A 12,870-nucleotide genomic window follows, 5' to 3' on the forward strand; every position below is an offset into this window, starting at 1 on the left:
CTTGTTGTGGTTTTTTAAGAATTCAGACCAGGAAATGCCAGATATGACTAACAAAAATGAAATCATTTTGGAACTGCAACAAGTTAGAAACTACGAAGAGTTTTTATTCACTGACAATATCCTTCAATGTTACAATGAAAATTGGGAGGATGCAACTGTTGAACAAATTGTACCCCCGAAGACAAGGAAAGTATCGAACATGACACACCTGAACATAAGTGAATGACTAACCAGGAAGCCAGGAAATTTATTGCTGAATTACAATGCTACTTTATGCTAGAATGCAATGAAGGCAGTCATTTATCTGAATTAGATACCTGTGCTGATTTTGTTCAGTTGCAGCCTAGAAAGGGAACACGTCAGGGTACATTCGATAAATTTCTCCAAAACAATTGTTAGGTAAAATATGCTTCTTTGATAGATACCCATATATAATTAGCCACTTTAGGGATACTGCACACACATATGTACATTTAATTTTTTTTAATAAAAATGTGATTAACAAAGGTATACTGAAAGTTTGTCAATTTTTAACTTATTTTTGATATTTTAGGTTTTTTCCATAAATTTTCGCATAACTGGGACAAAGTGTTCTAGTCCCAATTAACTGGAATCCACTGTATATCCAAATCTCGAAAGAGATCAAATTTCTCTTTTTGGACTGACTTACATTTCCAGCCAGTGGGTTGCACAAATACATCTCAGCTTTAGCATTTTGCTTCTAAAAATGACTTTTCCACTTTCGAAGATAATTCTCCTCACTTGTACAAATCTACTCAACCTTGCAATGATGTTCATTTATGATGGTGCACTAAAACCTGCTGAAGAATGCTGCTAGCCAGAGAAGGACAACTGTATTAAATGATTGGCTCTTTTATGGTTTCATTCCTCTCTCTCACAGATGCTCTGTTTTTGTCTTATGTCACTTTATAGCTATGAGGACCCTCATGAACTAGAAGACAAAACTTGATAAAAGAAAATGCTAACTCTGATATTCAAGATGTCTCAACTCAGAATTCTAAAAATAATGATTTTATCTGATTGTCTCAGTGAAATATTCCATTTGCTATAAATTTTAAACCTAGAATGTTTTTTAGAACACTAATCCTACCAATTACTCCACCCAAGCTGGCAAGAACTGTCTATGGTTCCTTGAGGTCTACTCTTCTCTTCCATGCCTCAGAAGAGAAAAAAAGCTATCATCAAAGAAATAAATAAAATCAGAAATAGCATCAACCTTCCCATCCTCGAGGACTCAATCTACTTTGACACCTCAGGAGACAGCTAAACAGAGTTAGGGTGGACAAGGCCACTGTGCCCACTTACATCTGTAGCGAATTTCATAGTCATCCTTTGTGTGTGTGCAGCACTGTGCATCATATCACTGATGACTGCTCCACAAACTCCTTCCATAGAGGCCTGAGGAACTTGCACTTACTCCCAAATGGTGCCATCAAGTGGTTAACTGAACAGTGTCATTCTGTATATAGTTTTACAATAATTTCTTGTATTTTTACCCATATGCTATATAAAGAAAATCTAGATTTTGAACAAAGCTGTACAAGAAAATGCAAGTTGACCTGTCTCCAAAGATGAGAAAACATATTTGCATCTTTTATGTTCAATAAAAGTCTGAAGAATGTTTACTTTGTTGTAATTAGAAAATAATCCCTATAACTCATATTATTTTACCTCTTTAACAGTTAACACATCCTTTTTCAGGAATGCATTCCTATATGTGTGTATGTGTGTAAAATTTGGAAGATCACCATAATGCAGGCAGTTGAAATGATGTAGATTGAAATGGTTTGAAATCCAGATCTTTCCAACCAATCTAGCTGATGTAAGTTAGTCTCATATGGATGTGGAAGGGTTTCCTCTCACTAAACAGATAAACCAAGTAAGCAAAGCACACAATGACAGACTAAGGAGATATTACTCATGGCCATATAATTTCAAAAAAGCCAGTTACTTGGTCATAACAGGTTAATGTGCTTTATATTCAAATTTTTACCTAAATCATTTGTAAATACAAATATCATTAAATTATTCTGAAGTATTATTTTTTAACTTAAACACTCAATTTTTTTTAAAAATGAGCTTGAATCACAAACATAGCTCACTGCTTTAAAGACAATAATGTTTATTTTAGAAATCCTACCTATCAGCTGAGCTTCTTTTTCTGTGATGTTTATAGAACTTGATGAAACTGATATTTCTGTAGTTCCACTATGACTTTGTTCTTGTTCTCCATCGGACTGAGTATTATCAACATCCTTTTCTTCTTGAACATTCTTGTTTTGTTTTTGTTTTTTTTTAAAAAAAAGGATAAATCAAAAATTTCATGTCACACAATCAACTCTCGCTAAAGCAAACTGTTATATGAACTTGCTCACTATAAGAATTTACCGAAAAGTTCTGAGACCAAAACTGCATAGTAATGATGCTATTCTAAAGAAATTGACCACATAACATCTACTATAAAAGTTTGGTTCCCTTTACAAGGTCTAGTGACAGTTCAGTGTACATAGTTCTAACAACTAAAGTATACAGATGTTTTCTGAACTTAATGCTAATAATTAAAATAATTAATATATTATAACATACACACTATATTAATTCAAATAATTAATATTTTCAGTATTTTGGCAAAATCAAATTACTGGTTGTGTTAGGAATGTGCCAAAAGCTTCAGAGCCATGTGGCCTAATGGAGAACGCACCTACATGGCATATCAAACAACCTGTATGTACGTCTGTGTGTGTGTGTGTGTGTGTGTGTATTGGGGGGGGGGGAGTGTGGAGATCCCGTTCACCTTGGACAAAATCAACAATCTTCCTTTCTTATATATCTTGATCACATTCCAACTTCATGGATCATTGGCATTCTCAGTATACAGAATCCCCCCCCCCACACACACATACAGGTTGATACATTCACCAACAGTCATCACACTCTCCTCCCCCCAACAGTATGGGATTATTAAAACCTTGTACAGAAGGAAAAAGCTGATTAGCTCTGACAATAATGTCCTCAACACTCAACTTGAACACACATTCACAATACTTAATTAGCAATGCCTACAATTCTCACCAAATCCAAACAAATGTTAAAACTCCTAAACCACAACAATCCCTTCAGAACAGATATTATACCAAATCTATAACTATCCCACATATCAAAGGTACTGAAAAACTAAAAAAATCCACCAAAAATACAATCTTGTAACCACTTAATGACTATATAAAATTTTGGCATTCCTTATCTGCTCCACCAAAGACTAGCGACGATCCCTAGACTAGCCCAGTATATACCAGGTCCCATGAATCTGTAAGCTGTCCTATGGCCAAACAGTCAGGACAGCCTCTTTGACCACAGGAGATTAGAATTGCCAAACACAAGGATAACATTTCCACCACTATGGCCACTAAGGGTTGCTGACCATTCTTTGGATATCTACTACAGGATATGATGGAAAAAGGCCGCCTTACTCCACAGGAGAAAATTTAAATACAACTTTTCTTGGACTCTGCCTCAGCCTTAATGACATACCTCAACCTTAGTAAATTTGGTTGTATAAAACTGCCTTAAATCTGTGAAGCACTTGTCCTTAGAACTTCAGCCCAAAACTAAAAACTACTAGGGAGCACTATTTAGGACTTTAGATGACTTTCCATTATTGTTCTACTTCAGTCATACCTCTCTTATATAGCACCTGCATGCATATATTATGTTCTTTATTCTTTGATGATGGCAACTGACTGTGGAAATATTAAAAGCTATTTTAATTAATATGCAGTGTACATTGTGATTCCCATAAATGATATTATTATGAATAATGAACATAAAAACCTTACTACCAGAAGTCACAAATTAACTTGGAACTCTACAAGAAAGAAACTTACTTCTTTGTACTCAGTTTTAAAATTCTCTTATCCTAACTGGAGAGACCTTGCATTGTATGAATGATAAGTTCAAAAGGAGAAATTCCAGTAATGTTATTAATCATGCAAATATAGTTACATGAATCCAACCACCCAGGCTGGAATAACTGGATGCCAGGATGGGATAAAAAGAAATAAACAAAAAGATACAAAACTAGTAAACATGAAATGCAGAATTAAAGGTTTCTAGAGCACTGAACTACAGCATAATTAACAATTCTTACAGATGTACTAATTTCACATTTTAATGAATAATTTGTTAGTTAATATGCATGTGTGTGTATATTAAAAACAAAAAAGGACTGATGTGTTTGTAGATAGTGATGCAAGTATTTCTGGAATATATACTATGCTTTTAAATACTGCACAAGAAGCTTATCCTGCAAATTATTATTGTATGGACTCATTGTGCGAGACAAGCCTATCCACACAATCTATCATACCTCTCCTTGAACCATTAACACTCACCACTCTTCAAGCAAAAAATATAGTCCTCACACCCCTACTAACTACACTTTTATTTAACTTCCAGGGATGATCTCTTGTTTGGGCCCCTCTAGCAATGTGCCAAAACATTTCCCCTACATCAATCTCATAAAACCTTTTAAGTAACTTAAAAGTTTCTAACATATCTCTCTTTTTCATCCATCAACCAACTTCTGGAGTCCACACACCCTCAATCTATCCTCAATAAGGAACATTGCTTGCTTCTGATTCCTTTCATCACTTCCTCATTTCCAAGAAACCTGGGAAACCAGACCTGAGCACAGTAATCCAGATGAGGATGTATCAAGGCCTTATTAAGAGGAATAACAACTTCATTATCTGTACTCATGTCTTCTTCAATAGCCAAGAAAACTTGTGAGCTACCTTAGCAATATGTCCTTTAAACATCAACTCACTGTATACCACCACCCCTAAAATCCATCAATGTGGTATGCAGTATTTATCCTAAAATGCATAACTTTACATTTCTCCACATTAAACTGACACCTATTATCTTTTTCCCATACTGACAGCCTATTTAAATCATCCTGCAAACTCTCCATATTGCCTTGATTCACTATTACTCTACCTAATTTTACATCAGCAAAGAACTGAATATTTTCTTTCAGGTTATTTCCTATATCATTTATGTACAAATTAAACAGTAGTAAACCTAGCATTGAGCCTTGTGGTACACCACTAATCACCAGCTTTCTCCTGGATTCTGTTCCTCCATATACAACTTTTTGATATCTGTCCAGCAGACACCCTCTTATCCACATAACCAGTGTCTTATGCACCCCCATTTGTTCTAATTTGTGTAACAGAGTTCCATGAGGTATTTGGTCAAATGCTTTGCAAAATCCAGCAGAATCATCATGCAGCCATTTCCCTAATCTAACTCAGCATTGTTAACTCCCACTTAAGGTAGTTTGGACATATGAGAACAAATTTAGAAAGAATACTAAGAAGAATGTATGACATGAAAATTGAGGACAAAAGACTGAAAGTAACATGGAAAGAGGATGGAGAGAAGAAACCTGAGGAGGAACACAGGTACATTTTCATGAAGAAAATATGGGAAGACAGAAAGAAATGGAGATTTAATCCACTGATCCTTTTAATTCACTAATCTTGTTTCACTAGAGTGCCATTTTAGGTGATGTGATATGGTGGTACGTCTTAATCATTATTTTGTGGTCTACAAAATAGACGTGCTTTCATTCAGTTTGTGGTCTATGAGAAATCTCTCCTATTAAATACAATATGTATTTTTTGAATCATTCTGTACCCATCATTCTCTTGGTTAGTTGTTTTATATTTTATTGATGAAAGAGACAATGGAAGTCATCATGCTGTATCAACAGTAAAAGCAAAAAGCAAATGCTGATCAATATAGAGTGGTTAAAGCAAGAGTTTTAATTCTAGTATAATTAATAACTGGTATACCATGACAAGAGAGTAGGGTTCATTTGTTTTAGATATAAAAATTCAAGTGAAATAATGTGCAATATGCACTAGCACATTTGTATTCCATGATCGTGGAAAGGATCCAACCAATAAACAGGACTCTTTCAAAAGCATGCACTTGTAATCCTATATTCAAGTTTTGAACAGAAGTCCACACAATGTGTTACACATGTTTAGAACTCTCTTACACTTATTTCTTAGCCTAAGGAATGTAAGCTTATTTCAAAAATGAATCTGAAGAAACTGACTTCTGTTGCTTTCGGATGCTAATTTTTTTCAAACTTCAATTCTGGATCAATAAAGGTGAAGCTTGTGTTTTTGACAAAAGTGTACAAAGGTACTTTTGTCAAAATTTCTCTACTGAAACCCAGAACCGATTTAAACGGCCACAAAGTAATATGATCAATAGTTTTTTGAAGCTATCTTTTAACAATCCTACAAAAATGATGAAAAAAACCCGTAGCCAATGCTCTTTATCTTGATGCTGAGTTATTAAAACACAGAATGGTGGGAGATGACAGTAAGAACTGTTACTCATAAGACGTGTATGCAGGAACACTGTCCTCTTCACATACTGCTGAGAGCCTGATTCCCTACTTGCAGCTGGACTGGATGGTTTGGCTAGAGAGTAGGTATGAAATAAAAAGAAATGCCCTATGAGACCATGGCTATGAAGGGAGAGGTTTATCTTGATTGGCAATTTTTTTGACAATCAAGATAACCTCCAAGACAGAGGAAGAAGGTTATTTTCTAAATTTATGTGATATCATACAGGTGACGTAAACTGGATTCAAGATTCTTTTTTTACTCTGTTTAATGTAACGAGCCTCAATAGCCCAATAATAATAAATTTAGTTTAATCCTTTATCCAAGTGTGAGCAAACAAAGTTTGTGCCTGAAAGTATCTTCAGGACTGGGGTAAGGTGGTACAACACCAGGCAACTCATTGCAAAGGTGGAGCAAGCTAACATCAATCCTATCTCAGTATCTCCCATAATGCAAAACACATCTCCTTGCAGATATGTCTAATGTTATGCATTAAGAGAAGGACCACTACCCAGACTAGTTTGTACATTTATTGAGGTCTCTTCAGTGGGAGCCAGGCCCAAGTGGAGATACCAGGCAGAAGCATTAGCAAGGTTATCTCTACCTAGGAGTACTACCCAGTCCTGAAGATACTTTCAGGTGCAAACTTTGTTTGCTCACACTTGGATAAAGGATTAAACTAAATTTATTATAGTCTAACCAAGTGAAAAATAAACTCTCAATAGCTCAAGTTGGGATATATAAGTCCTTTGGTTAGAAAGACCTGGGTTTGAACCCTGTACATGATGTGAGGAACCTTTATTACATATTTTCAATCAAATCATGAGTTAACAAGTCTCATATGGAGGTAGAGGGTTATTTCTCATGGAAACTCAGGTTTTTTGCCCCTCAGAACAGGCAATCTGGCCCTGTGAACATACCAATCCACAGCCATAAATACTTGCCCTTAGGGGATGCATCAGAAGAAGAAAACGTTTAACATAATACATGAGTGCATTTAAAAGCTACAAGATGTAATGTGGTAGGATATTTACAGAATAATCCCCTTGCTTTGCCTTGATTCTTTTTGCTATCTTGTGTGGGATTCTACATGATTTTGAATAGACTAGAAATCAAGATCTGTTTGGAAAGTTGCTGCTGTTGTATGGAAAATTTTGTTTGACCAATTACAACAAGATTAAATTCTATACCAGCTGAAAATATCCCAATCAGCCTATTTAATTTTCTATTGCACATGTCAAGGAGAACTCTGTTCTCCCTGATGATATACTAGAAAGCACAGACAAGTGACCACCTCCATGTTTTCTTCAATAATCTACATAAAAAGTACACAGACCACATGACCTATTGCAGATTATGAACAGGTAGGCATATAAAAGAAGGTATGGTTTCCATTATTTAAACAAGAGGTCGTCATAGTGAAACATTCACTCCTACTTCTTACACTGGTATTCACACTATCCATACATTGTATTATGTTCATTATGGCTGCCCAGAAGAAGGTGGCAGTTGCAACATAAAATTTAGATCGGTCTGAGTTGACTTATACCCCAGTGTTAAGTGCAGAGAACATACTATATTAATCCCACTAAGAGGCCAATGTCTACAGGCTCTAGTGTAGTGGTAATTTATATTCAATGCAATAAACATAGCTGCAGATCCTTGAGGACTCCATCTCACAGCACTTTACTGTTAGTAATAAGGAAGAACTAGGAATGAAACTGCCCATGGAGAAGTAGACTGCTTTCCCTGGTATCGTTTCTCCATCTTTGCAATTTCCTGATGGAAATGTTCACTGTGTGCATCATTAACTATGCTGCAGTTGGGGAAGAAATCCAAGTGTGAATGCCTTGACATTCCTGAGGAAGTTAGTTGACACCAGATGAAACGCGTCTCGAGCTTTTTTCTCATCACCCTCTAGCAGGTTGTCAAACATCTTGTCAATGAAGAGCTCTCAGATCTGAGGACCCAAAAACTCCCGCTTTAATTTTCACTTAGCTGAGTTAAGGGAATTGTCAGCCAGGTACTTGAAAGATGATCCAGTCTGGTCCATGGCTTTTACGAATTTTGTGGGGACAGTAACAGCACACTTGCATTTCTGCCAGTGCTGAGTGTTGCACATTCTTCTCTCCAACCTTCAGAGATTTCCTCACAGGCCAGTCTCTTCATACAGTCCAATTTCTTGCTTGGCTGTCCCCTTCACACAAAAAACAGCAGTACTTCATATATCCCAGCTACAGACTCATCAACAGACACTACTTTCAAGTAAGAGGGAGTTTTTGGGTCCTCAGATCTGAGAGCTCTTCATTGACAAGATGTTTGACAACCTGCTAGAGGGTGATGAGAAAAAAGCTTGAGACGCATTTTATCTGGTGTCAACTAACTTCCTCAGGAATGTCAGGGCAGAAAACTACACATCACGGAGATGCTATCTTTACTTGCTGTACTGAAGACAGTTCAACAGCTGTTTTATATTGTCATAGGTTTCTTTCAGACAGCATGTCCGACTGGAACAGACGGAAGCTGGTTTCCTGCAGCAACACTGCCTTGAAACTTTGAATAGTTGCCATTCGTGTGGGTCATGTTTGATTCGAAGGGCATTCATCAGGCGATCTACATCGTAGCAGAACCAAAGGTCACCTTCCTTTCGGAAATAAGGCACAAACTGCTCATGACAAGTGCGAAACAAAGTCACTCAGACATTTTCCTTGAGACGATTCCATTGTAGAAGTCTTGATCCCAGTAACTCTGCTTTGGCCCTGGACAGTTCCAGACCACACACAAGATCGTTTGCCACTTCTTGTGTGAGAATGTGTGGCCGACATATAGATCATCATTAGACACAAAGGCTCAGGAGAACTTGACATCAGTTTGTCTTCATCCTCTGAATAGATGGGACATTCTTTCAGAGGTTCAAGAACAGGAAGTCTTTTGCCATGCAGAACTGGTCAGAGAGCAGATAGTATATTTGTGTATGCTATTGTCCACTTTTCTTGTGATACCTCCCGAAACAGGTGGTACCATGCAGAAGTAGTAGCCATTTGCAAAATTGTCTGGCTCCCTGCAAACTATAGGAACAGTAAACAGCATCGACATTTTACCACCTTTCAGCCACTCTGGAAGATTTCTAGCATACGTATCACTGCATATGTGTGGGACCCAGGTCTTATCTCCGATCTTACATCTGAAATAAAGCTAATACATCTTTTTCCATTAACAGAGTGATGGCCTTTTTTCTGACTTGCAAACATCAATTCCCTGCAAATGTATCAAAAGTTATTTTATTAACACAAGCACAAGGCATCACTACTGCTCAATTTACACTGCAGGGATCACTTGTTTGGTAATGTAGTCCAAGAAGGCGAACAAACACTTTCTCACCCAATGAGACTTTGCTTTATACTAATGATTGTACCACCTTAAGACAGCAATGTCATGACTCAACTGCACTGCATCAGCCAATGATGCAATAGCTTTTAGGGGTATTGGTAGAGTGTAAGAATGTATATAATGTACCCGAGCCAGTACTAAGGACAAGAAATCTGAATGGGATAGTTAGGATAACGCATCAAGATAGGGGTGGGACAAAGGGACCTCTGCATTTCATGTATACTAATGCCAGGAGTATTAGGAACAAGAATGAAGAATTTTTGGCCTTGATTGGCTCTTCCTGGCCACAGGTTATTGGCATTAATGAAACAGTTAGTGGAATAGAATGTGTAGGTTATAGTGTGTTTAGGAGGGACAGAGAGAATAAAATGGGAGGAAGAGTGTTATCGATGATAGCTGATGAACTGCAGCCAAGGAGAATTGAAGTTGCATTGCAGGATGGTGAAAAGAGCTCATTTGAGGCCATTTGGTGTTGAGACTGCAGAACAAAATATACAGTTGGGTGCTGCTATAGACCAGGTGATGGAATAGATGGTGGAGATAGTATGCATAAGCAAATAGAAGCAATGAGTGGAAGGAGGGTAATTATTATGGGGGATTTCAACTATGGTAACATTGATTGGAAGGAGGAGAGGACACGTGAGGAAGGAGCTGGATTTTATTCAATTATTAAGAGATAACTATATCTGAGAAAGCATGTAATTGAAAATACTAGGGGTTTGATAGTGCTTGACCTGGTAATAGCATCTCACAATTTGACTGTAATGAATATGACCATGTTGCCACCTACTGGTGAGATTGACCATAAGATCTTGACCTGGGAGGTGGCTAAAGGTGTGGAATTTTTGATTATGACAGGGTATGTGTGGAATTACCGTGCTGGCAAGTATGACAAGCTTAGGAAATTGCTTGGTTCAGTGCCATGGCATGTAAAACTGCAAGGGCTGGATGTAGATAGAGCATGGGAAGTGGTCAAGGAGCATTTACAGAAGGTTATGGCTGATTGTATACCTAGGGTCCGAATAGTAAAACAAGTAGGGGTTAAATGGACGAATAACACCATTAAGCTTGAGTTGCAAAAAAAGAAACAACTGTGGAGGGAATTTAAAGAGAAAGGTGACCTGCAGGCACACAAACGGTATAAAGAGCAGGCCAGAAGGGTAACGAGTGTGGTAAAAGAAAGCAAAAGCGGATTATGAAAGGAAACTAGCTATGCAAGCCAAAGAGAATCCCAAATAGTTTTTTCAATATGCTGCAAGCAAAAAAAATTGTACACGGCAGAATGATTTTAAGGAATGACGATGGTAAGGAAGTCACTGAATCAGTCGATATAGTGGAATTACTGATCGAGCACTTTGCAAGAGTATATCATCCAGGTGGTGAAATTCATAAAATGAAGGAACCATTAGTTTATACAGGAATTGTGATGAATGAAGTGGAGGTGAATAGTCTAATACAGAACCTTAATGTGAATACACCAGTGGGATTGGATAGTATACTGGCACGGGTCTTACATGAAGCGGCTAAAGAATTATCAGTGCCCTTGACTATGTTGTTTAATGTGAGTCTTGGGTCTGGTTTAGTCCCGATGGGGAAAATAGTTCCACTGCATAAAGGAGGATCCAAGACTACTGTTGCAAATTACCAACCGATCAGCATATCAGGAGTTGTTGTCAAGGGAAAAATATAGGAATGGATTGATGAAAATGAATACTGCACGGGGAATAGCATGGCTTTGTGACGGGTAGATCATGCCTCAGTAACTTGCTCGAGTTTTATAACACAGTGACGGCTGAACTGGATAAGGGTAATGGGTTTACGGTGATACTGCTCGACCTGGCTAAGGTATTTGACAGGATACCACATGGAATTCTAATCCGTAAACTACAACATATGGGAATGGATATAGGGTTGGTGAGATGGATAGGTGGGTGGTTGATGGAGAGATATCAGAGTGTAGTTTATTCAGGAGTAGAGTCCAAAAGACAGCCTGTGACTACTGGTGTGCTGCAGGGTTCTGTTCTTGGACCACTGCTGTTTAATTTGTTCATTGATGATATAGGGAAGAATCTAAGAGGAACAGTTCATTTGTTCGCTGATGATGCAAAGTTGGGTAGGGCTATAGTGAATGCAGAAGATGTCAAAATCTTGCAGGATGACTTGGATAGATTGGAGTTCTGGGCTAAGGAAAATGGATGTCAATTTAATGTGACAAAATGTAAGGTTATGCATTTTGGGGTGAAAAGATTAGCAGCAGTATACCACATTGGCAGAACTGTACTCCAGGAGATTGATGAGGCCAGTGACTTGGGAGTGTTGGTGGATAGGGAGATAAAGTTTAGGGGGCACTTTGCAAAAGTGGCTAAATCAGCTCAACTCACTTGGTTGTTGAAAAATACTTTGACGAGCAGAGACAAGCAAGTTATTGTACTCTGTACCGAGCCTTGATAAGACCTCATCTCGACTACTGTGCCCAGATTTGGTCACCTAGGTTTCTTCTTGATGGGGAGGAGGTGGAGAGGATCCAGAGGTGAGTGACCAAGATGATAGCAGGTCTATGGAATGAACCATATGAGAACAGGTTGAAGATTTGTGGGTTGCAGAAATTAGTTGATAGGCAGAAAAGGGGAGATATGATTGAGACATTCAAATTGCTAAAGGGTTTCTATAGGATTAATTCAGAGGATATTTTTGAGATCAGGACTGGTGGTGGAAGAACTAGGAGATACTTATGGAAGCTGGGCAAGAGTGTGGTTAGCAAGGGTGTTAGAGCTGGGTTCTTTACTTTTAGAGTGGTAAATGAGTGGAATAAGCTGCCAGAGTCTGTTGTGAGTGCTATGACGATGAGTGAGTTCAAGGCAAGGTATGATAGATAATGTGAGAATGTCGTATAGTTGTGTGGACATGATGTTTAGGGCCTCCCTCGATGAGTCTCTAAGGACTCCCTGGAGTCGCCCATAATAATAATAATAATTATGTATGATTGGCTAATGCAATATGTAATTTATGAGGAAAATTATACTCTTATTTAATC

General features: G+C 37.7%; 1 protein-coding gene across 3 annotated transcripts in view; it reads right to left on the reverse strand.

Annotated features, from left to right (window-relative positions):
- The window catches only part of LOC150094500 (ecto-NOX disulfide-thiol exchanger 2), a 294,098-nt gene that overhangs the window by 13,509 nt on the left and 267,719 nt on the right, over nt 1–12,870 (reverse strand). For all 3 annotated transcript variants that reach the window (XM_090411781.1, XM_090411779.1, XM_090411780.1), the window contains exon 13: nt 2,162–2,294. In XM_090411781.1, the coding sequence (XP_090267907.1) occupies nt 2,162–2,294 (133 nt within the window). The remainder of the gene's footprint in view (nt 1–2,161; nt 2,295–12,870) is intronic.

This window comes from Typopeltis vanoorti, chromosome 22 (assembly GCF_054136105.1).
Source record: "Typopeltis vanoorti isolate ZY-2024b chromosome 22, IOZ_Tvanoo_1.0, whole genome shotgun sequence".
Classification (NCBI taxonomy): Eukaryota; Metazoa; Arthropoda; class Arachnida; order Uropygi; family Thelyphonidae; genus Typopeltis; species Typopeltis vanoorti.